This window comes from Mustela nigripes, chromosome 14, assembly GCF_022355385.1.
Source record: "Mustela nigripes isolate SB6536 chromosome 14, MUSNIG.SB6536, whole genome shotgun sequence".
Lineage (NCBI taxonomy): Eukaryota > Metazoa > Chordata > Mammalia > Carnivora > Mustelidae > Mustela > Mustela nigripes.
Window position 1 is genome coordinate 33,329,479 of NC_081570.1, and position 27,382 is coordinate 33,356,860.

Consider the following 27,382-nt stretch of genomic DNA (forward strand, 5'->3'; position numbering starts at 1 on the left):
AGGCCTTTTTCGTCGTTGATTCTTTGGCCTTCACTTTTTATTTGGGTATAATTATGGAGTCACAGGAAATTTAAAGAGAGCATAGAGGCCTGGGCACCCCCTCCCACTTTGCCCCAATTAAGTGCATCTGTCATACCTATTGGTGCGATATTGTGGAAGTGAATCACACAACAGAAGAAGAATGGTATCATACCACTGACATTGGTACAATATGCGTGTGTGTTTCCATGTCATTTTATCACGTGCCTTAGATTCCTGTCTCCAGCACTGCAGTCAGGATACACAAGAACTCCATAGCCACAGAGAGCCCCCTCGTGCTGCCCTTGCAAGTGACCCCTGCCCCCATCAGCTGCCCCGCCAAGTCCTTCACAAACACTCCTTGGTTCTCCATTTCCATCGTTTGTCATTTTGAGAATTTTATATAAATGGGATCATACAATATATGAGCTTTTGATAGTGGCTTTTCTCGCCCAGCGCAATACCCCCGAGCTCCATTGAGTTATTTCACGTATCAGTACTTCATTTCTCCTTACTCCTGAGTAGCATTCCATGGCCCAGATGCCCCATAATTTGTTTAGCCATCTACCTGTTGTAGGATAGTTCATTTTTTCCTAGTTTTGGGCTATTACAAATAAAGCTTCTATGACCCATCATAAAAAGCTTTTGGGTGGACCGTCATTTCTCGAGATAAACACCTGGGGGAACGATTGCTGGATCATAGGATATGTTTATATTTCATTTTTTAAGAAACTGCCAAGTTTCTTCCACTCCCACCAGCAATGCATGCAAGATCCAGTTTCTCCACATCATTGCCAGCATTTAGCATTGTCACTATTTTTATTTCAGCTGTTCTAACAGGCGTGTAGTCCTATCTCCCCCTAGTTTTAATATGCATTTCTCTAGTGGCTAATAATGTTGAACATCTTTTCATGTGCTTCTTTGCCGTCTGTATACCCTCTTTGGTAAAATGTCCTCATATTTTTGGCCCACCTTCTAGTTGGATTGTTTGGTTTTTTTACTGTTTTGAGAGTTCTTTTTATAATCCAGGTAATAGTTAACTCCTAAGATTCCAAATCCACAGAGGACATAAACACAGTCTTGCTTCCTCTCTTTGTTAACAGAAGCTTGTGAGAGCTCCATGTCTTCTTCTTACCCAGGATCCAGTCTTCCTGCCCGTGAGGCTGTGCCCACTCGGGGTTGCCTGAACAGTTACCGTGCAAATAACCAGGTCAGTTCTGGTCATCCGTGGCCTCTGAAAGCTTCCTCTCTAAACTCTTTTTCTCCTCAGATGTCGCTCACGTTTGATGACCAGTTCCTGCTGACCGTTGCCGAGGATGGCTGCCTGTTTACCTGGAAGGTCTTTGATAAGGATGGTCGGGGAATCAAGCGTGAGAGGGAAGTGGGCTTTGCCGAAGAGGTGCTTGTTACTAAAACAGACATGGAAGAGAAGGTAAGAACCAGATCGAATGAAGAGGGATGTGGAAGTTCCTTAGCAGTCTGTGTCCAAACCCCCAGGATCAGCATTCAAGGCCCCACACACTTGGCTGCACCCAGTGCCCTGTGCTGAGTCCCACGCTCCCTGCTCCCTGCGTATTTCCAGCCCACACCGCCATGCCTCTCTCCTCCCTGTGGTTGGATCTCTTTCCACCCTCACCCCTGCGTGCCATCCTGCCCCCTGGTCATCCTGACTCCTACTCTGCTCCACTTCTAGCCTGTGAACCAGCTTTCCTCCTCCCACTCTTGGAGAGCGGGAACCATGACAAGTCGTTCTCTTGTGTGACCCTTAGTTTCTAGCCCTTGCTAGACATGTGGAAGAGGGTCGTAAATATTTGCAGAATTGAACTGACAACTGGCTAAATGTGCCAGTTGTATCTGTGAAACTTAATAACTGCTTAGGGGAGCTGCCTTTATTTAAAAAAAAAAAAATGAAGTATTTATAAAACAGCCCTGAAACCCAGGCTTTTTAATAATAAAAATAATGATAACCAGCATTTTTTTTTTTTTAGATTTCCCACGAACCAGGCACTGTACTAATTACAAGTGTTTTCTTGTTTAAATGTTACATCATCTCTGTGAGAAAGATCCTATTCTCCCCATGTTTCAAGAGGTGACTTTGGAGAAATTAAGTGACATGTAGTAGGATTAGAGTTCTGCTCCATATTTAATCTCAACCCTACTCTCTTAATCACTACCCCCAAAGTCCCTTCCCTCCTGGGAATGCATTAAACACTGTGGGAAGATGTGTTTTGAGAGTCTTGAGTGGACAGCTAGCTCTGCACCATGCTGCCTAAGGGAGACACCAAAGGGATGGGAAACTCACAAGGCTTACAGAGAATGGCAGAGCTATGCATTCATTGCTGTTCATCCAGAATCTCAAGGGCATCTACTGAATACCCACTGTTTGCTAGGTACTGGGGACGCGTGTGTAAAAAGGCCTGGGCCCTGTGATCAGGAAACTCAGTCAAGTAGAGATGAGTAAAACCATCAGAACAACCATGCAGAAATGGCCCCCAAACAGGATGATAAGACCCAGACATTTCCAGAGATCTCTGCAAGAGCCCCCTGGAACTTTCTGCAAGAAAGGCAAAGTGGGAGGAAAGGATGAGGGAGAGCCTGTGACAGTCAGGCTCTGCCCTACGGCAGGCAGGCAAGTGTGTCTCCTCCTCTTCTTTCTTCTCTGCTTTCTCCCCCATTCCTCCCAGAGGGTAGAGGAAAAGAGCAACTGGGAGACTCTAGGCTGTGCCAAAGGCCTGAGGTGTCTGGGCTGACTCCCGACCCAACCCCCAGCTTGGCCTGGCCAAACTGCTGCTAAGCCGGAAATGACTAGTGTATGTTCTGCTCACTTCCTGGTGCCCCTTTTCTCTCTGTATCTGTGAGACTGCGCTCTTATTCCCTGTGAGCCTCTCTGTCCTTCCCAGCTCCCTCCCAACCCTCTCTCACATTTCTGGGGGTGCCTTCATGGCTTGGTCAGTTAAGCATCCAGCTCTTGGTTTGGGCTCAGGTCATGATCTCAGTGTCGTGAGATCGAGCCCCACGTCGGGCGCACTCAGTGGGAGTCTGCTTGGATGTTCTCTCCCCCTCCCCCTCCCCCACACTTGCGTATGCTTACTCTTTCTCTCTCTCAAATAAATAACTCTTGTTTAAGAAATAAAAATTAGAGACACCTGGGTGGCTCAGTTGTTAAGCGTCTGCCTTCAGCTCAGGTCATGACCCCCAGGATCCTGGGATCAAGCCCCGCATCGGGCTCCCTGCTCTGCGAGGAGCCTGCTTCTCCCTCTCCCATTCCCCCTGTTTGTGTTCCCTCTCTTGCTGTGTCTCTCTCTGTTAAATAAATAAATAAAATCTTTTTAAAAAATAAAATAAAATAAAAATTTTAAAAAATAAAATTTAAAATAAAAGTCACATTTTCCAGAATTCCCAGCTCTCTTTTTTCTTTTTTTTTTTCTATGTAACTGTCTCTCAGGACATGATTTACCTACTCATTCTGTCATTCATTCATTCATCCAGCCATCCAACTAGTACTCACAGAGGGGTCTGTTACATACCAGACACTATACTAAGGTCTGGGGTGCCAGAAGTGAAAGATATGCAGGGGCCTTTAGCTTGTAGCCTGGGAAGAGGTACCGGTAAAATGAAAAAGGAAAATTAAGTGTGTTACAGGTGTTATGAAGGAACGATGCTCTGGGGTTACAGGGGAAGGGACCCTGACCCAGGCCAGGTGGTGCTAGAAGAAGTGAGCCTTGGATGGAGCCTTTAGGAACAGATGAAAAAGGGTCCTCCACACCAAGGGATGAGTGTGCAAAAGGATGAGAGAGGTGTTCTGGGGAAGACTCTCCTGGCTAGGTGGGGCCAGAGAAGAGAGCGTGTGTGGAGCTGGAGCTGGAAGGGGATTGTGGAGGCCTTTTACACCACGGTTTAGACTTTGGACATTGTTCCTAAGGACCCACTGAAAGATCTAAGTCAGGGAATGACTTGATGAGATTTGCATCGTAGAAAGCCACCTCTGCAGCTAGGGGGAGAACAGACTGAGGAAGGGCGGTGAGGTGAGCCCAAAGCCAGCACTCCCATCAATAAATGTATCCCACCAGTCCAAGGCAGACCCCAGGGAGACCGCCTCATCTGATAAACATTCATTTAGAGGTATGTTGCTGGTCCTGGGCTAGGCACCCAGGATAAAGCGGTGAAGCAAGAGAGTCCAAGTGCAACCTGCAGGGGGCGCTCTTCCAAGGAGCTGTCCCCTCCACCCCACTCCCAGTCAGACACCACATTCCCTAAAATCTTGCTCTTTTTTAAAAAAAAAATATTTTATTTATTTATCTAAGAGAGAGAGAGAGAACAAGTGGCGGCAGGGGAGAGGGGGTGTTGGAGAGGGAGAAGCAGGATCCCCAAAGAGCAGGGAGCCCAACGTGGGACTCAATCCCAGGACCCTGGGATCATGACCTGAGCCGAAGGCAGCCACTTAGCCAACTGAGCCACCCAGGTGCCGCTAAAATCTTGCTCTTGAATCTCTTTATTCCACTGGACTGTGAAGTACCCCCCCCCCCCCCCCCCACACACACACCTAATCCCTCTGCCTTCATGTTTGAATCTAGCCCGAGCTACACACTGCCACCAGAGAGGCCTTTCTGAGACCAAATTAACTTAATCAGGTTGGACAGGACCTTCAGAGGCCCTCTAGGAGAAAATCCTAAATGCTTATCATGGCTGGCAAGGACCTTGATGGTCTGAGCCGGTCTAGGCCGCCTGTATCCTCTGCCTCCCACCCATTCCACATCACATGCAGTGCCCTGACCAGGCATCCACACTCTCACCCCCAACTTTGCCCAAGCAATTTGTTTTCCACTCCTCATCTCAATCAGTCTCTCCTGTGTGCCAGGTCCACACTTGTCCACTGGCAGGGACTGCGGAAATGTGCATAACACATTCCTTCTTCTCTAGTGGTCTGCAGTGGGGGGTGGGGGCGGGGAGATGAACCAAAATAGATGAGATAGAGACGCACGGCTGGGAGTGAGGGGTCATCATGGATGAGTGAGAGGAAAACACCTGTGATCTCACCCTCTCTGTCATTAGCATTACCTTTTTCAGGAAAGGAAGGGTGTCTGTCTCACAGTATTTTTAGAAAACTTTGGCATCAGTGAATACAACAGATTGAAAGAAGAAGTCCCTAGACATAGGAACCAGCAAGGCAGGAAGAGTTAGGACCTCAGTTAAAGTGAGGATAGTGAGGCCAGAAGAGGCATGATAGACGTTGAGAGGGGCACACTGACAGTCCTGGGGAACCACCCGGCTCTGAGCACCTATCGGAATTTGTAATGATGTTATTTGGCTTCCTCAGTAGTAAGTTCCATGGGGCAGGCATCCTAGTTCAACACATGTTCTTTAGGTACCTACTGTGTGTTAGGTACACTTGTATATATCAGTATACCAAGCCAGCAAAGAGCTGAGCCTTCCTCGAGCTTAAATTCTAATGGGGGTAGGGACGCCTGGGTGGCTCAGTTGGTTAAGCAGCTGCCTTCGGCTCAGGTCATGATCCCAGCGTCCTGGGATCGAGTCCCACATCGGGCTCCTTGCTCCACGGGGAGCCTGCTTCTCCCTCTGCCTCTGCCTTCCACTCTGTCTGCCTGTGCTTGCTCTCACTCGCTCTCTCTCTCTCTGACAAATAAATAAATAAAATCTTAAAAAAAAAAAATTCTAATGGGGGAAGAAGACAAAAGACAATAAACAAAATCAAACCTAAATTGCATTGGAAAGTGCCTAGATCTAAGAAAATAGTAATGTAGAGCAGAGGGTCATGAGTGCCAGAAATGGGAAGGGAAGGGCCGCAGGAATACCTAGTGTGGTCCCAGTAGACCTCACCGAGCAGGTGGCATTTACGCGGATCTGAAGAGGAGAGAGTTGTTAGTGTCGTGCCTGGCGCCCAGAGGGGTTCACTGTATGGATGTTGTGAGGGCAGAGAAAGAAACTCCTATGTCTTCTAGTTTTTAGCCCGGGTGTCTTGCGGGGAAAAGATGACAAGGTGCAGTGGAGACTCATGAGTTTGAGGTTGGGCGGAGCTGCAGATCTCAAGAGAGCTCAAGGCCACCAGGTTAACTCTTCCGATTCGCGCCCCCCCCCCCCCCACTGTGAATGTTCTTGATTCTGGTGTCCTTCCCCCAAAGGCTCAGATTATGTTGGAGCTGAAGACTCGTGTGGAAGAATTAAAAATGGAGAACGAGTATCAGCTTCGACTGAAAGACATGAACTACTCTGAGAAGATTAAGGAGCTAACGGATAAGTTCCTCCAGGAAATGGAGTCCTTGAAAACGAAAAACCAGGTGTGTTTGAGAGACTCAGCCAACAACCACAAATAACAAGACGTTTTCAATTTACTCAAGATGGAAGTGGCGTAGGCTATCCAAGCTACACTCGGAAGGTGAACCATATGATAATGTGTGGTTTTTCAGCAGAGCTGCTATCATCAGAAATGCTTCCAGCAAAGTGCCAGGTGGAATAAAGCAGAATTTATAACTCTCTATAGCAAACGGTATTAATCAAGTAAAATAAACACACATAGACCAGTTAGTAAGAAAATAGCTAGCAACGGGATTTCCTCTGGAAGTTGGGATTATGGATCATTTAAATTTTGTTCTCTATGCTTTTTTGTATTTTTGCAAATTCTCTACAATGAGACTATATTATCTTTATGATCAAGAGGAACTTATTTAAAAACAGAATGATAAGGTCATAAGAAAAACAGAGGATAGGAAGAGAAGAGCTACCAAACACTGATTTCAGGATTGTTGTTCAGGATTGAACAAAATTAGTCTAAATGGTCCTCCTGCAGTAAGATTTGATCCAGGACTCTCCAGAATAATTCCCTTATTCTCCACAAATTGGTCCTGCCCTTCATCCAAAACCCCCAAATTTTGACTCGGAGAGTAATTGTGCTTTTATGTTATCTCCACGGGTCAGAGAATTTGACCAACCAGGGGGTAAAAAAAAAGCCCCTGGCTGTTAGTTTTATTATTTTGTTCCTTTAGTCAACAGACATTGCTGTGGGGCCTTCCATAAACTAAGCACAAAGGTATTCCTGGGGGTGGCCCCTCTGCCTGCAAGGAGCTTTCCTGCCCTATTAAAGAAAACACCCCTTAGAAGCTGACACATTAGCACATCCAAGAAGTTAGTTGACAGCAATGTGCAGGCAACAGAGAATTCAAATGAGTCTTTACTTTCTTCTACCCCAAAATCCATCTGCTACATGTCCAAAACTGAACTCATCATTGACAAGACCCATTTAGTAGACAGGATATAAATAGAGAAAGTCTAGAACTTTCAGAGCAGAATATAATATAAATAAAAAGTGATAGCTTGCTTGTTGCTCATGGAACAATGCTTGGTGCAAAATAAGGGCTTGAGGAATGTTTGTGAGCGAACAAAGGCTTATAAAATGTGTTCTTGCCTTAGGGCTGCTTTCAGCAGATGTGTGGGAATGAGAACGGTGGACTCTGTGTTTTAGGTTTTAAGAACAGAAAAAGAAAAGCAGGATGTGTCCCATCGGGAACGCATTGAGGACCTGCTAGACAAACAGAGCCGAGAGCTGCAGGACCTGGGTGAGTCCCCAGGTAGAGGCCATGGGCTCTGGTGGGGATAAAAGTCTGAGAGTCCCCCGGAACCCCAGAGAAGTCCCAGGTAATCTGGCTTTATCTGTCCACAGGCTGCATTTATGCCCTGGACCTCACTGTGGTTTTTACTCCTGTGTATTTGCTCATTTGTTAAACATGTATTAAGCACTTACTGCATGCCTGTAGGAGATACAGAAGAGTGCAGGTCTGGAGCCTGATAGGCTGCCATGGGTCCCAGACTCACCAAACACATTCGGTGCTCTGGGGAGTCATCTAACCTCACTGAGCCTCAGTTTACTCTTCTGTATAACAGGGGTGCTGATAACTCTTTTGCATATTCAAGACATTCTTCTTGGACCTGAGTCCCCACATAGCCCTCTGCCCCTTCCTGGAAACCTTCTGCCTAGCCGACACCGCAGCAGAGTTTGGTTGCCCGACGAGCTGATGGGGTGTGGGCAGGTGAGGCAGCTGGGCAGGCATTGGCATCACGGCTTTGGTGGCGCCTGCCCTTAGCTGCTAATGGCAGCAGGTGGGAGATCTCAGAGGCTCCCAGGGGACCCTGAGGTCGTGCTCCTGTCCCACGTGAAATAACCATCCTTGCTTCCCTCCAGAATGTTGCAACAACCAAAAGTTGCTTCTAGAATATGAGAAGTACCAGGAACTGCAGCTCAAGTCCCAGAGGATGCAGGAAGAATATGAAAAACAGCTTCGGGATAACGATGAGACCAAGAGCCAGGCCCTAGAGGAGCTGACTGAGTTTTATGAGGCCAAACTGCAGGAAAAGACCACCCTTCTAGAAGAGGTACTCACCAGAAGCGGATCTGTGCCTCCCTTTCACGGTGCATCCTGCAGGCCTGGCCTGTGACCGGCCCAGATAGCCGTGGGAGGGTTGGCCTCGCCCCCTTTCCCTTCTGTCCCCAACTTTCAACACACATGCATTTGACCTTGGGTTCTGCTCTTTTACCATTTCTTGCCCTCTAGACCAGGGGACCTAAGGACCTGGGAGGTGCTCAGCTTTAGGGACTGAAATTTTGTGGACAGACTAAGTTCATATCTGCTGTTCTATCCTAATTGTACCTTCAAGCCTTAAGGTCCAGCAAGGCCTTTTTAGGAGACACCAGTAGGAGAAAGAGAGGAACAAGGGCTCTGAACAATGGGACAGGCGGTTGCCTGAATCCCTTTAGCCACTTCTTGTGTCTTTCGAGATGAAATCATTCCTTCACTGATTTAACAAACCCAGATGGTATCTTACTGGTTTACCAGCTTGAGTGCTGGGTGACCAAGAGAAATAAAGACCCGGGCCTGTTTTTTCAGGCATGTGAAGGAGTCAGTCCCACAGAAGGATCCTCGGAGAGGTGTGCCCAGGAGAGAGCAGGGGGACGCAGACCTCCCGGAGGGGTCAGAGGAGACTTGCAGGAGCTAAGGTGGCCCGGGAGTGGGGGTGGGTGGGAATGGAAGCTAGAATGAACAGGAGACAGGGAAATGCAGGAGGCAAAGGCACACAGGCAGAGCCAAGTCAGAGAATGTTCAAGCAGTTTGGTTTGCCAAAATATCTAGTTTCCCAAGATGGAGAGAAAACGGAGAAGAGCCAGATGGCCGCCTTTTCCGCGTGAAATTGCAGCAGATGGCACCCTGCAAGTGAGGGGGCAGGGGAGTCAGGAAGGTGTGAAAGCAGTCTTGAAGGGAGGGAGGGAGGGAGTGACGCAGAAGACGACTGGCAGGTGTGTAGCTGAGCATGCAGCTGAGGTTTTTACCTGAATCCTGGCTGAATTCGGGTGGCATTCATCCACAGCAGGGCTCAGAGAGCAGGAATGGGAGTGAGGAAGACGGGGAGCCACCCTGCTGCTCGGCTGGGGGTTTAAGACAACACAGGTCCTCTGATGAACAGCCAGCAGGTCCAGGCCAGAGAGCCTGGAAGACAGTGGAGGAATCCGGACAGGGTTGGGGAGGGGGCGGGGGAGCGTGGTGAGCTGGAGAGCTGTGCCTGGTACCTGGGGTACCCCAGGGAGATCACCCGTGCCGAGGGCAGGGCCTGAGTTTTCGGGCTGCAGACATGACCCCATTCCGGCGGTGGACTGAAGTGTGGGTAGCTGAGGCCGAGGTGAGATGAAGGTCAAAGCACCTTGGGACATGACAGGGCCCTCTGTCACCACCCCCAGTTCCAGCACAAGAACTGAGTGGGCACCCAAAAGTCTTCAGTGAGCAGGGAAGGGAGCAGGCCGTGGGGGATAAAGGAGGTGAGAGGTGGAGAGTGGGGGTCTCTTCACGGAGCAGGCTGAGCTCCGACAGGGAATGTTCCCTGCCGGGTCCTCCCTCACTGCCGCTGTCTAGCCCCCTCCCACCCAACCACATGGAGTAGCCAAGATCCCTACACAGCCTCTGAGCCACCGCTCTGGATGTTCCCTCTTGCCCTTCCCACTGGTCCATCCCCACACAGACTCAGGAGGAGAACCAGCTCCTACAGGGTTCTTCGCTACCCCCATCTCCCCTCCCACGGGGCCAAGCAGTCTTCCTCTGCATCCTCAGGGCCCCCAGACCCCTTGCTCTTACTGGCCTATCCAGTAGCATCCTGCCTTTACTTCTCTTCCCCCGCCACCCACCCAGGGGGGGCGCTTCTCAAGGGCAGGGACTGTGTCTCACCCATCAGTGATTTTCAAAACCTGCAAGGCATGGGGGGAGGAGGGCGTCCTAGAAGCACCTGAAACATTAGTCCACCTCCAGTAAACTGGTCGGAGCTTTGCCTTTGGGGGCTCCGGGGTTGGGCCGGGGATGAATCTGCCCTGAGGGGAGAGAGGCTGGCCAGAGAGGCTGGCCAGGACCCCCACAGGAATGACAACCCGTTTCTTCTTTTGAGTCCAAGATTTCAGTTCAGAACTTCCCTAGGGAGCTCCCACCTGGCAGGCCTCGCCAACCTGGCTGGCTTACTTTCCTTCTTAATGACACCTACCAGAGCCAGAGTGGTGGCTGGCGGGCGACTCTGGGCTGCAGATGGAGTGCTCCGGGCCAGGCTTCTGTCTAGCAAGAGTCTGGTGACATGTGATGGGGAAAGAGAGCAGCCTTCCTCTGGAGCCCAGTCTTAAAACCATCTTGTCTCTCTGAATCCCCGAAGCACTCACTGCAGGGATCCTACAGCTCAGAGCATGCCAGGGGCCATGGGAGGGGAAACCGGTGGCCTCTGACTTCTTCTAGAACTCGGAGCTCCTGGGGGCAGTAAGCAAAGAGGAGGCACATCCCAGTCACCTCTCAGACTCCACCAGGTGGGCGGAGTTAACTTTTCCAGCATCCGGACTCCAGGCTTTCACTCTCTGTGTACCAGGAGCAGGGCAGGGCCCCCCCCCCCCCCCCGTGGGGCACAGAGGGATGTGACCCCACCAGCCAGCGAGGAGCTTCCTTGCCAGGGGAGGATCCTGACAAACAGGCAATGACAATGTAACGTAAAGTGCTGGGGGACGGTCGGACTGGATTAAGGAGCTGGAGGGCAGAGTTCAAGATGCGCTCCTTCAGGTGGTGATTAAGGACCTACTGTGTGCCCGTGGGGGCTGTACTCTGGGAATGCAGTGGTGGGCACGATAGACCAGGTTTCTGCCCTCAAGGAGCTCCCATCTAATGGGAAAGGCAGTCAAGTTGTTTTACAAATACAGTTCCAACTGTCACAAATTCATTGAGGAAAAGATAGAGGAAGTGTGGTTGTGTCAGGGTGAAGACCAGCGGTGAGGTGGGCGTGAGGATGTCGGGAAGGTGGTTGTTGAAGTGATGGAAGTGGTGGCCTCATCTGGTAGGTAGAGAAGAGAAGACGGGACAGACAGGAGGACAGGGGAAGGTCCGGGGCCCCAAGGCCTTTGCTCCCATGTCTGTAATAACACCCGCCTTCCCATTCCCCATGAGAGGCCCCATATGCTCCTCTCATCCCGGGCCCTGTCAGTGCGAAAGGGTTGTGTGTGTCCCTTCTCCCCGAGCATACAATCTCCCTTCTCTGACCCAGGCACAAGAGGATGTCAGGCAACAGCTGCGGGAGTTCGAAGAGACCAAGAAACAGATTGAAGAAGATGAGGACCGAGAAATCCAAGATATCAAAACCAAGTACGAGAAAAAGCTTCGGGATGAGAAGGAATCAAACCTGCGGCTCAAAGGAGAAACGGGCATCATGAGGAAAAAGGTATGACGCTGTTCTGGGCAGGCTTGGGCTGCATTGCCCAGAATACTTCCAACCCACCAGGCAGGCATACCCTTCCCACCCCTCCTCGGGGCTCTATTCTCTGTCCTTTTCACAGGGTTAGTGACTTAGTGATGTTGGCCCTGACACTGATGAACATCCCCGGCTTTCCTTTATGGTCAAGTAGGATTTAGTCAGTTTTCAGAGTTCAACCTCTGATAGAAATGGAGATGAGACCTTCTGGACGTGAGGTCAAGTCCTAAAGGTGTCCTTAGGTTCTCGGTATAGGGAGCTCTGGGTGGGAGAAGGACTGATGCTTAGTCTACAAGGCAGGGCAAAGAGTTCAGAGATCCTTGTAGAATGTTTAGCCTTAAAGAAACCAACTTCAAAGCAAACTTACATTCCTTCCTTTTAGAAATCCCACGGCATATCAATCCAGGGACAATGTCACCTTCTCTTCTTAGACATGGCCATGGTGGCTCATCCATTACAATATCTATGACCTTGATGGGGCACAGATCCCCACCTTTCAAGGTTGGTGTGGTCATGGAAAACTCTGGGTCCACCTGGGGAGCTGGTCTCCGAGCTTCTTGCCCCAAGAGTCCATCCTCGCAGAGGGGACTGGGACTGGATCTTCCCAGACAGAACGCTACATCACTTATGAGGCCCGAGACATCCCTGACCTGTCCAAAATCTCCAAAAATCCACTCCTAAAGGCCCAGGAACGTTGAGCGTTAGATGTGATTTTCAGCTCACAAGGGTGGGGAGTTCGGGTCACAGGTTGGTGACGGGGAGCTCTGTGTGCAGACAGGCATTTGGGAGGCAGAGAGGGGAGTGCAAAGACTTTGGTGGTCTCTGTTGTTGCCACTTGTACCCACAGTTCAGCAGCCTGCAGAAGGAGATCGAGGAGCGAACCAATGACATTGAGGTCCTGAAGGGGGAGCAGGTGAAGCTACAGGGGGTCATCAAGTCCCTGGAGAAGGACATCCTGGGCCTCAAGCGGGAAATCCAGGAAAGAGACGAGACGATTCAAGACAAGGTGAAGGCTCCTCTCTGTCCTCCCTTAACCACCACCAGGATAGACCCAGGGGATGAGGACAGAGCTCAGGAGAGAGGGCCCCTGGATGCTTTAAACACATTCGTGGAACCTGATGGTTCTGCAAAGTACCTGTTGTGCACTTGGCACAGGGCTGATTGCTATAAACACACCACACTCTATTCTCCCAGCGACCCCAGGGGCCACAAGGGACCCAACTGTAGGGCTCAGGAAACTGAGTTCCAGGCGGTTGGTATCTTGCCCAAGGTCATATAGTCTATAGGCGACAGACTTGGGCTAAGAACTTAAGTCAGCCGACAGCAGGACCCCTGCTCTCCACTGCTCCGGGCATCCTCGGGCGACTGTGCCCATGGATGGGGGGCAGCTCACCTACCCCACTGCCCACTCCCTGTGGTTGGCCTACAACCACTGGGTGCCCCAAAAAGCTGGTATCCCTTTTTAGGATGCTTTTCTTACAAAACACTTAGAAGACAGACCCGTCACATTTTGTGAGGCTTACCCCAAAGTTTTGGCTCCTCCTCCCCAGCAAATCCAGGCTGTAGGCCCTCTTGCCCACCCCCTCACCATTCCTGCCTCAGGCAGGCAGAATTCTCTGGTGGTTGAGACCCTGGGCTTCGGCCCTGGTTAATTGGGTTCCAGCACAGGTTTTGTCATTTACTGGCCACAGGACCTTGTGCAGTGTCTCTAAGCCTAGTTTTCTCACCTGTGAAGTGGAGTCCCTCAGGGGTTCTGTTAAGAGGAATGGGATGGTGCCTACATGAAATTTCTGCACGTGTTTGTGTATGTGTCTGGGCCTTGGGGTAGGAAAGGTCCTAAGCTCTCTTCAGATCCTCAAAAGGGAATAAAGAGGGTAAGGCCTCCTGACCTGGAATTGCGACAGTCTCCTATCCAGCTCAACAGCCTTCCTTCCCACCGCCTACCCCAGCTCCTGCCACCGTCCTCTGTAACTGTGTCACTCCGCCACCTAAAATTCTGCCATAGCTCCCCACTGCCTGCAGCTTGGGCAGCAGGATTTTTCTGTAAAGGGCTAGGTAGTAAATATTTCAACTTTGCATACAGTGTTGCCTCTGTCACACTACTCAATTCTGCCGCTGTATTGTAAAATCAGCCACAGACCACACATAAATGAGTGGGGTTGGCTGCGTTCCAATAAAACTTTATTGGAAACGGGTCAGATTTGACCCAAGGGCCATAGTTGGCCAACGCTAGCCTCCTGGACACCTTCTGAACCCCCTTTAACCCAGCAGGCCGGCCCCCAGTCCCCTCGCCTCCTCCCCTCTGGTCCCATGAAGCACTGCTTTACACGCCCCCTGGTTATTCTCGATGGCCTCTGTACATACTGCGCCTTCTGAGCCGTCCTCTCTTACACCCATGACAGGGCCGGGCTGCTCTTGTTGACAAATCTGCTTTCCCAGCCAGTGCCTTCTCCTGCCTGTAAGGACAGGGACGGTGTCCTATTTCTGGCATCTCAGCACAAGGTCCTCATTCAGTAACTGTTTGATGGATGGACAGATCTGCTTTGCAGTTACTATTGCTGTGGAACAAATTATCCCAACACCTGGTGGTGCCAAACAGCCACTGCTTGATTATGCTCTCCGGTTCTGTGGGTCTGGCATTTGGACAGGCTACAACACAATGGCTTGTCTTTGTCCCTAGTGGCAGGGACCTTCCTGAGCCTCAACCAGGGGTGACTCAAACAGCTGGGGGCTGGAAGACCAGTATCCAATGTGGCTTCTTCATGAACCTGTCCAGCCCCTTGGCCGGGGGCGCTAGGAGGCTGGGCTCAGCTGGGACTGGCCACCAGAGTACCATCATGCTCCTCAGTCTGATGGGCTTGATGTCATGGGACTTTTTCCAGAGCAGATGACCTCCCTCAGAGCACAAGTCCCCAGAGAACCAGGTGGGAGCTGCTTGGCCTTTTCTGAGCCAGCGTGGGAAGCCACACAGCATCACTCGAGCTGTGTTCTTTGTGTTGCAAGCAAACCATAGGTCGAGCCAGATGCAAGACAACAGAATTAGATCTTAGCTCCTGACAGAAAAGAGTACAGTCCCATTGGAGACAGAAGAGCGTGTGGGATGAGAGATTCTGGAAAACACAGTCCCCTCCAAGCTGTATTTGAATGAGTGAATGAATGAATGAATGAATGAATGCAGTCCTAGCACAGAAGCCACAGAGTCGGGGCTGCAGCCTAGCAGAGAAGCCAGTCTTCGTATCCCAGGCTGGGAGAGTGGTCTGTGGCCTCCTCAGTCAGGGTACAGGACTGATGGCCTTTGCCTAAAGGAAGTGCCATATTCTCTCTCTCTCTCTCCTGCTCTCTCTCTCTCATCCCTCCCACAGGAGAAGCGCATCTATGATCTGAAAAAGAAAAACCAAGAACTAGAGAAATTCAAGTTTGTACTAGACTACAAAATCAAGGAGCTAAAGAAGCAAATAGAACCGCGAGAGAATGAGATCAAGGTGATGAAGGAACAGATTCAGGAGGTGAGAGCCATCTGCAAGAGCCATCCGCTTGGGCGGTGGTTGGCCGCTGTCTCCTCCCCTACTCTTCCTGACACTCGCCAGGGGCAAGGAGACAAAGCTCTCATCACAAGCCCTTCCCACTCTCCAAGGGTGTGGGTCCCCACACTGCAGGGGAAGCCCCAGAAAAGGTCCCGCTGGGAGGTCAGTGGTGCAGAAGTGAAAGGCTTTCCGATTTGGCTTGCCGAAGGCGGGAGGCTGGGGTGGGCCTGGGCCCTGCCGGAGTCGCAGTGCGCTCGCTCTGTGCGGCCTTCGGCCACCAGGGGGCGGTGCGTACTCAGCCACCAGCCTGTCGCCAGGGAAAGCGCACCCCTCCCCTTCGACATCTTTTCCATCTGGAACTGTTGGTGGGGGCGGGTGCACTGCTGTGTTTGGACTTCGTGTGAGGAGAAACGGGAAGTCATGAAGGCTCTTGAGAGGAGAGTGGCAGCTTCAAGTGTGTGTTCTGGGAAGCAGACAGGATGCAGGTAGAGAGGAGAGATTAAAAGCAAGATCAACAGGACAAGGGCTCCCGAGAGTCCAGTGAGGGACAAGTGTCCCCTTTCCACCCCTCCGCCCCGGACATAGCATCTCCTTAAACAGATTGCAGCTGACAGTAGGGTCCATGGTTGATCTCAAATCGAATTCCTGGGCGCACGGGTGGCCCAGTCGGTTAAGTATCCTCCTCTTGATTTCTGATTTTGGTGGAGGTCATGATCTCTGGGTCAGGCTCTGTGCTCAGCAGGGAAGCTCGGGGTGGGGGGGATTCTCTCTTTTCTCTCTCTTTCTGTCTCTATCTCCCTCCCCCTTGCCCCTCCCCCACTCGTGTGTGTGTTTGTGTGTGTGTGTGTGTACTTTCTCTCCCCCCCCTTCTCTCTCAAATAAATAAATAACTCTTTCTTTTCTTAAAGATTTTATTTATTTGACAGAGACAGAGAGCAATCACAAGTAGGCAGGCAGAGAGAGAAAGGAGGAAGCAGGCTCCCTGCTGAACAGGGAGCCTACAGGGCTTGGTCCCAGGACTTGGAGATTATGACCTGAGCTGAAGGCAGAGACTTAACCTACTGAGCCACCCAGGTGCCCCTAAATAAATAAATCTTTAAAAAAAAAAAAAAGACCCTGAGGGGTGCCTGGGTGACTCAGTCGTTAGGTGTCTGCCTTTGGCTTGGGTTGTGATCTCAGGGTCCTGGGATCGGAGCCCCACATCAGGCTCCCTGCTCAGTGGGAAGCCTGCTTCTCCCTTTCCCACTCCCCCTGCTTGTGTTCCCTCTCTCCCTGTGTGTGTGTCTCTCTCTCTCAACTAAGTAAATAAAATTTTTAATTAAAAAAAAAAAAAAAGCCTGAATTCCTGACGTCACCTTTCTCCTATTTCCTCTTAGTAAATGGTACCACAATCCCCCCAGGTGCTTAAGGTATAAGCACAGAGTCTTCTCGTTTCTTCCCTTCCCCTAACTGCTGTATCCAAACAGTCACCAGAGACAGCTCCAACCCAGGCCTCCTCCCTCTCTGCTGTCTCACGTTTGTCCAAGCCTCTGTCATCTCTCATCTGGACTTGACTCCAGCCTCCAGTCTGGTCTCCACACAGACGCCACAGCAAGCCCCCAGTGGTGTCCCCTTCTACCTAGAAGAACCCATACTCGCCAGTGGGGCCCTGCATGGTCCAGGCGCTACCCCTCTCCATCGCCAGCCCGAAGTCTCTGGCAGTTCTGCTCCCCACCCATTTTCGAGGATTGTGCTGAGCAAGGATGCGAGTGTGTCAGAGTGTCCATAGCCTCAGTGGAACTGGATCCAAGAGCTCTGGTGGGTCTGCAGGAGACCCAGGAAAGAAGTCTGGTGGTGGGATCAGTCCAGGGCTAGAGTGTTCGGAGAGGGTATGTCCTCGTGGCAGTGACTTTCTCCCTGGCCTCTGGGAAAGAGGAGGATGTCCCAGGCTGACCACAGAGCTGCCTCATCTAGGCCTCCTGCCATTCTTGAGTGACTTCCGGGTCCAGAAATGGCTGTCTGAAAAAGAGCAGACGCCCCACTTGCCTGGAAAGTTACACTGCAGCCTCCCGAAATCACTCTCCCGTTTCCCCTTCTCATTCTCGGGGAGACTTACAGTGGGGTCACTTACTTTCCACCCCAGCACACTGGAAGGATTATTCACTTTGCCTTTGGTAACTGGGCTACCCACACATTGATTCCCAGCACGGTATCTCTGCACCCTGAGGGTGATCCCAGCAGGGCCCCTCCTACCCCATGCCAGCTGCCACCAGGACTGATGTTTGGGCCTGATTCCTCCACCTGGAGGCGGCAGGGTGGGGGGACGACTCTGATTTGGGGGCCTCCCTCTGGGGGGGGGCCACAGACCTCTTGGGCCCATCCACTGCGTGTCTCCCATGAAGTTCCTTTTCCTACAAGGACTGGGGGGGTTTCTAAACCTCAGCATTTTCATGTTTTAGGGTGGCTAATCTTTTGTTATGGGGATAATCTTTTGTGATAGGGAGCTGCCCCACACTAAGGCCCTTAGCAGCATCCCTGGGGCCTACCTACTAGATGCCAGTGGCCACCTTCCCCTACCCCCAGATGTGACAACCAAAAATGTCTCCAGATGTAGCCAGATGTCCCCCAAGGGGTAAAATGCTTCTTTCCTGCCCCTTCCCCCCAACTGAGAGTCACTGAGTGTGAGGAGTAACACATGGGAAAGTAGATGGGATTTCCTCCCCGGGAAGAGGGCGCTTGTTCCCACATACTGGCTAGTATCCTAGCTGTCCAGCCAGCGATTCAAATTCAGCATATTTCACAATTTCTCTATGAAATAGGTTATTTCTGTTCTCAGCAGGTTTTGATGCTTTGCCTGTATTACTTCCTTTCTAATCTAATCTGTCATTACTGGCTTCAAGACTACAGAGAAAGAGGCACAGCCAGCTGTAGGCTCACCGACATGACCTTGGGGAAGCCCCGTTCTCTCTTCCAGCCACCGTTCCCTTGGTCTGGGCACCCTCGTGTTGCCTCCTGACTGGTCCACCTGGCTCCAGTCTTGCTCTCTCCAGTAGGACTTCTGCGTCGGGCCCATGTGACCCAGCTCAGCGGACCTCTCCAGCCTCCATAGCCCTTCCTCACCTGCACCCCTCCTGCGGCCCCCTCACCTCCACACCACACCCCAGCACCTGTAGCCTGCAGAGACGCACACCTCCGGTCCTCCCTCTCTGCCCGGAGCTCTCCTTCTCCACTCTGACCTCCCATACCCATTTGTCTCACAAAACCTGACGGAGCCTCCCTGTTCATGCAGAGGGTGCTTTCTCCCTAGACCTGCAGCCTCTTGAAAACTCCCTCTTCATCAGTTCTGTCTCCCCAGGCCTGGCATGACTGGCCAGCGCTCTCCGGTGGACACATCCTTTCTTGAGCTGCGCACAGCCCCACACCTGCTGTGTCCTCCACAGATGGGCCGACAGAGCCCTGCCAACACGGCACGTTTATCTCTCCACTCCTCTCCTGGAAGGCAGGTTGCTTCAAGCGCCCTCTCCTCCCTCACGGGGGGGCTCCCCTTTGCCTTGGACATTTGCCATGCACTCGTTCATTCAGATGCGTGTCTACTGAGTGCTGCCTTCCTGCCAGACAGCGGGTCAGAGGGCTTTTCTGTCTATACAGACTGCTTCCAGTCATGACGAGAACGTTCTACAAGCTGCCCCTTCGTGTCCAGAACACAGATGTGACTCACTCGGGCTTCCTGGTACCCCAGAATATGGTCAGGAGCTTTCAAATCTGACCAGAGGGCCTGGGATAGACAAGAAGATCTACTCCCTCCAGCCATTAAAAAAAAAGACCCAGTGAACTAGCCCATCTCCCCAAAATAGCGAACCTCTCTATTAACAGGAATACTGGTGTCCACCAGATTTGGGGCATCAATCAAACATCACCCCTTTGCTTTTGGCAGAAATTAGATCAACTGAGAGCTTGCATACACCTGGTCTCATCCTAAACAAGTTCCAATTGACATTCTCATGTCCCTGGTTAATACAAATGCAATAATGAGTAAAAAAAAACATCTTGCAGAAGCTCATTAGTAGTTTCCTCCTTTTCTTTCAAAGACGAGACATTCTCCTCAGTTGTACTTTTTAACAGAATGACAGGTGGAGGTTCCTTCAACTGGGGAATACCTACCTGCTGGTCCCTTACAACTTTCTGCTTTGGGATTGACTCTGATGTCTTCGGGCCCCAAAGGGTCAGGGTCCACTCACACGATTTCACAAAGTAGGCAAGGAGAGTGCTTCTCTGCAGAACCCTGCTTCAGGTTCCAGGTTCCAGCACTTGAAAGCCACCAAGTAATAGAGAATTCAAGAAAAGAAGGTAATCAGCATGGATGAAGGAACGGGGAAACGAAGACAGAAAAATTCAGAGCCTGGTTATAAAAACACATGGTCTGCCTCAACATGTCCACCAAGGGGCGGGGGCTTTGGGGATGGCAAGGAGTTAAGAGGAAAGGTTTGGGGGGCACCTGGGTGGTTCAGTTAGTTAAGCATTCGATTCTAGATTTCAACTCAGGTCTTGATCTCAAGGTCTTGGGATCTAGTCCCTCATCAGGCTCTGCACCAAGCATGGAACCCGCTTGAGATTCCCTCTCTCTCTCCCTCTTCCCCTCCCACCAACACTGTCCTGTGTGTGCCTGCTCCGTCTTTCTATCTTAAAAAAAAAAAAAAGTTGGGGTGCGGGCAGTGGAGAAGAAAGGTTTCATTGCAGAGGACATAGGTGGGAACTAGGAAAGAGATGCCCTGGTAGCCTTTCTTATTTCTTGACTTCCCCCCTTGTTCTCTGTAGATGGAAGCAGAACTGGAGCGTTTCCATAAGCAGAACACGCAGCTGGAGCTGAACATCGCAGAACTGTGGCAGAAACTAAGAGCCACCGATCAGGAGATGCACAGAGAGAGACAGAAGGTGTGAGGATTTCGGAGTCTGGCAGATCTGAGCTTTAGAATCTGGCACCTGTCTGCAGCGGGCAGCTGGCTTCCAAGAGACAGTGCCAGCCCATTGCTAAGATACATTCCCATTTTAACTCGCTCTCCCCTTGCTCACAGCCCTGCCTGGTTTCATGCCCATGCAAATGCACGTGACTGCATCCATCTGAGACTAGGAGGACTTTGGGTAAAATGTTCAAGGGGATGGGAAGCCGAGCATCATAAGGGCGCTTGCGGCATTGGCTTGTTTGGTCTGGGAAGGAATATGCTCAGAGAGGTCATCTGTAGGCAGTGGGAAGAGGTTTTGACTCTCAAAAACAAAACGAAAACATACTGAAGCAAAGAGAGCCTCAGAAATTGTTTATTCTGGTCTCTTTAGGTAATTTTGTAAGGCCAGAGGGATTAGAAAGTTAAGGCACCCATAACCAAGCAGTGTACCCAGAGCCAGCACTGGGAACCACGTCTTCTGCTCCTGGGCCAGGACTTGGTTGCACCCCCTACCCCCTAGCACAGGCCCCTCATGTTTGGTTCAGCGGACTGACTTTTTCCATCCCCCACATTAAGCACTGACTCTGTACTGGGTCAGAATAGAAGCTGCGAGCCACCACCGTGAACGGACACAGATCCCGCCAGGTGGCTAGGTGATCTGTGATGTGTGCATAGCAATCCTGATGCAAGGCGAAAGGTTCTGATAGATGAACAAAGGGCTACAGGAGCAGGAGGCAGGAGAGACCCTCCAGGTCAGGGGAACGGGAGGCTGGGTATCAGAGAAGGCAGGATGGAAAAGCAAGCTTCTGGCCCAAGTGTGCAGACGCAACCAATCTGCCCCATTTGGTCATGTTTTTGCTACCCTCTCACAACAGTGCTCCCCGGGTGAGCTCAGAGTGGGGGACAGGGAAGCGATGGTCCAGAGACCTGCAAGGGAGAAGCGATACTATCCATCTTCGCTCAGAAAGGAGTAGTGGGACCACTCGGGCTTCCTTTCATCTTTTAAGGTGTGTGGTCCTAAAGGGAGTCTAGAGCCAATGAAGGAATCTTCTGGGTAGACTTTTAAAGCTGAAGCTCTTCGGGCAGATGCCCATGAGTGTTAGTACCTCTCTCTGCCTCTGGGCTGTGAGCCCCACTAGGTCTCTGTGTCCCAGCAGCCAACCATGAGCCCCAGAGGCGGTGTGTCTCGTCCTCCTGCTGCCATCTGCCTTTCCCCTGGAGAGCCCTTGGGGGTGCCAGAAGTACATGCCTATGGTTGCAGGAGCGGGACTTGGAGGCGCTGGTCAAAAGGTTTAAGACAGACCTTCACAACTGTGTGGCGCACATCCAGGAACCCCGGCTCCTGAAGGAGAAGGTCCGAGCTCTCTTTGAGAAGTACGTGCAGCGGGCGGACATGGTGAGCCCTGCTCCCCTTTCCCGTGCTCACCTGCTCTCCTGGCTCCCCGCTGCCTCCCTGAGAAGCCCTTCTGCCCACCCCACCCCCCACAGGTGGAGATCGCGGGGCTGAACACGGACCTGCAGCAGGAGTATGCCCGTCAGCGGGAGCACCTGGAGAGAAACCTGGCCACTCTCAAGAAGAAGGTGGTCAAGGAGAGTGAGCTGCACCGCACAGATTACGTCCGCATCATGCAGGTACCGCCGCTCCTCAAATGGCCAGGGGCCACTAGCTCTCTCTACCGCTTTCTCTTTGACTCCTCTCTGCCTTCCCCAAGCTTGACCTGGCTGAGGCCGAGGCCCAGAGCCCCTCAGGTTTTTCCAGGTGCTCCCTTGCCCACCCTGGCCCCGTCAGCGCCCATTCCTTTCTACCCCCAGCCTTTCTCCGCGGGCATCCTTCCCTGTCTCTGCCCCGTCTCCTCACGCCCCCTCTGGCCCTGCAGCCACAGGATTTTAGCTCTCCCAAGTCACGCTCTCCTCTTTCCTCTGGTTTCCCACTCTTATTTCACCTTAATTTGTTTTGCTGCTTTTCATTCTGCTACCTGAATCCCGTGACCCCCAGTAGCCGGTTCCCTCTGAGCACGCCCCTTCTCCACCCGCTTCATCTGCCTTTTCTGCTGCCTCGGGTCCCTTCCCTTATCTCTCGGGTCCAGAGCCAACCACACCCACGATAGTGCTGGCCCTACTCTGATTTAATGAGTTGTCCACACCCACCTCCCGATCCCTCACCGGGCTGTGCAGAGAGCGCTGACCCCATTCCCACAGCCTCCTCTTACACACATTATCAGGACTGCTAGGCAGGATTCTGCTGCCAGATTTCTGCCCGAGTATCAGTATCGTCTGAGGCAATTAACATGATTTAATATCAAAAGAGAACATCGCATTTATAAGGCACATACCTTTTTATATTTATATTTCTTGAATGCCATAATTGAAATACTAGGATGGGGAGGGGCTGCAGCTGGGTTGAAACAAGTTCCCAGCTCAGCCAGTCCCTGCCTGGGTGAGCAGAGCGCATCCTGATTCAGGCCAGACCCAGGCGTGATGGGTCTCTCGCACCATCCTACAGCTGGGCCCCTGCCTCAGAGCACCCCACCCTGTCAAACCACTGCCCTTTTCCTGGGCCACCAAAGCAGTCGAAGCCCAGAGAGAGGAGTGCATTCCATTGATGGGACTGTTTAGGTACCAGCAGCAGAGACACAGAGCCCCAGCTAAGATCTCAAGGCCCCCAGGCACCGAGCCCCCACTGGGTTCTGGAATGCAGTGCACTGGGCAGTGGGACCAGGACTACTATAGGAGCAGTTGGCAGCTGGGGATGTTGCTGAGCCTTCACCTGTGTCCTGCCACCAGTGCACAGGCCTGAAGGACCCTCCAGGGTCGGGGTGCCTCTCTCCATGCCAAATGGATTTGGGGAAAGCAAATGTCAGTCCTAGGAGAAGAAGGAAAGGGAACTGAAAGACCACAGGCTAGCCCGACGGTACAAGCATCAGCATGAGGCCACTCAGGACACGCACAGGTCTTCTTTTGCTCCCTGGGACCCCAGAAGGCTCCTGCCCACGTCTGCTGGGCAGGGTGAGAGGGCAGACGGAGCAAGGAGACACAAGCAGGGCTCCTGCCCAACCCTGGCCTGCCCCTGCCTGATGGCTGGCAGAGGGAGCTGTCATCCAGGGGAAGTCCCTGGAACAGTGCTTTCTCCAGCAGCTTTGTAAATCTGTGTGCTGTGGCACCCAGTGGATCCGCAGATGTTTCCTCAGACAATAGCAGGGAGCCAGAGTGGGGCCGAGAGGCAGGGTTCTGGGGCCCTACGCCTTCACCTGGGAAATGCCTTGCTTACAGTAGGCGCAGGTATCAGATTTGGTTTGGAAGAAAGGAAAGGAGGGAGGGAGAGGGAAAGAGTAGAAAAGAAAGGAAGTGAGAGAAAAAGAAAGAAAAACTTTGAAAGCCACTGTTTTCAGTTATTAAAGTGGTTTCCTTCTTTGCTATTCAGCTGAAGGAGAGGGAACAGGCTAGGACCTGGCAAGGTGTCAGGGCAGCAGAAATGAGAGTCTGTCTAAACCTGGGTTATCCTGCCCCAGCCACGCTTCCTGGGAGAACTGGGGGAAATTCCTTCTCTTCTCCAGGGGACTTCTTCTCTTTCTGTAAGATGGGGAAGAAAGTATCCACCTCAGCAAGTTACCATGGGAACTGAATGAGATTAACCACCATAAAGCACGAGGCCCTGGCTGGTCCTCTCACCAAAAGACCTACTCAGCAACCAAGGCAGAAGTCAATGGGAGAGCTTGGAAGGCCATCCCAGCAAGGACCAGGGCTGCCTGTGGACTGTGGACGTGATGGATGGGAGGGAGGGGGGCTGGCCAGACATGTCCCAGACTCCCCAGCAGGTGGCCAGCCCATCTCCCTCCTCCCATCACTCCCCCCCCACTCCCCGCCCCGCCGCCCCACCTTGCTCTGCGTCCTTGGGTGCCAAGGCCCTGGCACTTCAGTCCAAAAAAGCAAGGAAGGTCAGGGCAGAACCCCAGAAAATGAGGTCACTGTCTCATTTATATGTTGAGACAGGAGCTCAGGGCCTCTGCACTGGCTCTCTGGCATGCTTGCAGAGAGGAAGGTAAGAGCCGCTTTGAATACAAACAACTAGGACACACATTTTATTCATTCAGGACACAATTCTGAGGGCTTCTTGCAAGCCAAGCTCCTTGCCAGGCCGTGGAAGATTCCGAGATGAATGTGATGGTATGCCTACCCTCCACAGATCCTGGTAGGAAACTTAAACCAGATACAGACAATCCCTGCTCAGGACAGTGTATCCAGTGCTGTGGGCCTGTCAGAGGGGCGGCCTTCAGGGCCCGGAAGAAGCCCTCGAGCTGGGCCTCGAAGGGGAGTAGAGGTGGTCAGGGAGCAAGTGGAGGAAGAGACTTCCAGGCGGAGAGAATACCTGAGAACGGGCCCGCAGAGAAGAGCGAGGTGTCTGGGGTATTTGGGGGCCCAGGAGTCCTCAGACCTTCATCACAGAACTCCGGGGACAAGGAGAACAAAGCCCGCTGGAAAGCCAAGTAGCTTAGGGTCCCTTGCCAGAGCTTTCCTGGCCACACTAAGAAGCATAATGTTCCTCTTAGAAGCAGGTGCCACACAAGGTTGAAGCAGGGAGGGGTGTTTTCTGTTGAAACGATCACCTCAGTTGGCAGGGGGGGGAAGGTGGGTGGCGGAAACCCCCATGAGAAGATGGCTGCCTATTATGGGGAGAGGAGAAGGCCTTGGAAGGGGCTAAGTTGTGACATCAAAATACAATTCAGCATAGAAATGATGAAACGTCAGGTCGGATGTGAGAGAAGGGTTAAGAGAGGAGCAGAGAGATGCCTCGTCCATGCAGTTAGGCGATGGCGATCCCACCAGCGGTGGTGGGTTCTGGAGAGACGCCACTGACGGAGGGCTCCCAGCATGCTGCCTGCACTTCCCACACGGCCAGGCGCGGCCATATTCTTTAAGGTGTCAACATAGGGAAGACCGGTAGGGGGTGCTATAGTCATTCCCTTCCTTCTCCCTTCTGGGCTGAAGGCTCAGTCTGGGTCAGTCCCCGCCCCTCCACCAAAGGCAGTCCTGGACAGCTGAGTGTAGCCCCTTTGTTTAGAAGGTTTTCTATAGAAATGGACTTTAGCATTCTCCCAGCCGGTCATGCATACCCCAAGACCTGACACTTGATGGATCCCAGGCCACATTTTTTCCTGCAGTAGAGGAGCTGGGGGTGGGGGAGTGGGGGGGTGCTGGAGGACTGGAGGGGCTTTTGAAGGTGGTGCTGACTGAAGAGGGACCAGGACTGGAAGATCAGCAAACCTGTCCCGTCCACATGTTAAGCTCACACAGCTACCCAAAAGCATATACAGCTGACCTCAGTGTAACCTCTGGACTCCTGAGAACACAGACCTCGCCAGAAAACACTGTTTAAGGTGCCAAACTTGTACATTTAGGGGACTTCCATGGCTGACCACATACTATTTGAGGTGTTAGAATGGGGTGACATCAATGAGAGATGGAAAGTGGACTCTGGGAGGCAATGGTCCTAGAGGCTGATGCAGCTAGATTCAAATCCCAGTTCTACCACTGTGTGCTGCCATGGCCTCAGTTTGCTCAAATGGAAATGAGTCTAATTATAACTTCTTATGTCATAAGGTGGCTGTGGGGTTTAAATGAGTTACTGTATACAAAATGTTTGATGTGCTGCAGGGATCCAAGCAGTGCCTGAAGTTATGATTACTCTTATTGTCGCCTGAAGTTATGATTACTCTTATTGTCGTCATCATCATCATTTCGTGCCTCAAATCCTTTAGGCCTGAAACACTCTCCCCTGCCCCCCACCTCCCCAGGGAGCCTTTCTCACCCTGGGTGAGTGCCGCTCTTCAGACTCCCATGGCATCTCTAAGCACTGGATCCAAGCTGGACCTCCCCGTGGTCGCCACAATGACCAGTGCCTAGTAGGCTTCCAGGAACTGGTTCTTAGGTGATTTTTATGCATGAGTAAGTGAATGAATGAATGAACAAATGAATGAACAGGACCGGGAACTGGATCGCATCAAGTCATGGATCTCGATCACACTCTAATAGGGACTGGGTCACATCTGGAGGCCCATTTAGGTGGCAGGTGTCATGGAGGTGTCCGAAGCAGGCAGTGGGGTTAGAAACAGGCAATCGCATCAAAAAGTACCAGGAGCCAGAAGTCCCAACCTTGGTAGCAGGGTTTTGAGGGCGGAGGGATGGGGAGACACCAGGGCAAATACTCCGCCAGGGGTCATCAAGGTAGTAGAGCAGAGAGAGGCTGAGAGCTGGTTGCGGATCACAGCAGGAAGGTGAACATGAGATCCAGGGGAGGCACAAAATTGATAGGACTTAGTGACAGAATGGATGGAGATGAGCAAGGAGTACCTTAAGACACAGCTGGAGAAGGCAGGCCAAATGATACCTTCAGTGGTCTCTAATCTTCATTCTGGTTATTATTACTTCATTGAAAGAGGCAAGCGAAGGGATGCTAAGTGACGCCCATGAAGAGGGGAGTGGAACGAGCCCCTGAGCCAGAGCAGGTTTGCCCCAGTTCCCTGAATCTCCCCTAAATCTCTCTTCTGTCTGGTCTCCCCTGTCCAACCTTTACCCCCTAGTTTGTAATTTCCTTGTTAGGAAGAATGACTTCAGCTTGATATCTGCTGCATTCGTTATTCATTTGCTACCCGTCCCACAAATATTTATTGAGCGCCTCTTACACACAAGGCAGAGTCCAACGTCTTAGAACCAAATACATACATATTTAATTGAGCACATCACAATAGAAAGTCAGCAGTGGAGAGGTTCCAGGGGAGGAAACTGGCAGCGAGTTTTGTTGGAGAGCATCTGGAAAGGAAATGTGGGAGATTCATCACTAAGGCCTGGGTTGCTTAAAAGAGAAAGATCAGCCGGAGAAATCTGCTGACTTTGTAGGGAAAAAAGCACAAAGCCCAGCCTGAAAACAAGGGATCAGCAATAATTGGGCATGGCGTCTGAGAGAATTTTTTTTTTAATGAATGCTGAAATTAAGTGATATACTAAAAACCTGAAAGTATATCTGACAGGCTCAGATAAAGAGGCTCCGGAGGGAAAGAATATGTCAGGATGTCTCCAGGCGCTTGGGCTCTGCGGGCATATCCCCCCAACAGAGAAGTGGTTGTCATGCCTCATGGACTATAGTGCTTGGGATCA

At 51.6% G+C, this 27,382-nt stretch overlaps 1 protein-coding gene and 1 long non-coding RNA gene across 3 annotated transcripts in view; one reads left to right on the forward strand and one right to left on the reverse strand.

The window, feature by feature from the left end:
* On the reverse strand, positions 1-26,773 carry LOC132000713 (uncharacterized). 2 transcript variants are annotated; one of them, XR_009399440.1, is made up of 3 exons: positions 26,579-26,773; positions 9,356-9,512; positions 1-1,427 (listed from the first exon to the last, which is right to left on the reverse strand). It is a non-coding gene; the product is annotated as an uncharacterized LOC132000713 (long non-coding RNA). The 2 variants fall into 2 exon arrangements; XR_009399439.1 differs by lacking the exon at positions 26,579-26,773 and adding an exon at positions 10,549-10,669.
* Positions 1-27,382, forward strand: part of CFAP57 (cilia and flagella associated protein 57) — a 69,786-nt gene that overhangs the window by 30,424 nt on the left and 11,980 nt on the right. The window contains exons 12-21 of the mRNA XM_059374411.1: positions 1,289-1,450; positions 6,159-6,314; positions 7,496-7,589; positions 8,213-8,403; positions 11,584-11,757; positions 12,635-12,793; positions 15,150-15,293; positions 20,106-20,222; positions 21,492-21,626; positions 21,719-21,862. Coding sequence (XP_059230394.1) covers positions 1,289-1,450; positions 6,159-6,314; positions 7,496-7,589; positions 8,213-8,403; positions 11,584-11,757; positions 12,635-12,793; positions 15,150-15,293; positions 20,106-20,222; positions 21,492-21,626; positions 21,719-21,862 — 1,476 coding nt within the window. The remainder of the gene's footprint in view (positions 1-1,288; positions 1,451-6,158; positions 6,315-7,495; positions 7,590-8,212; positions 8,404-11,583; positions 11,758-12,634; positions 12,794-15,149; positions 15,294-20,105; positions 20,223-21,491; positions 21,627-21,718; positions 21,863-27,382) is intronic.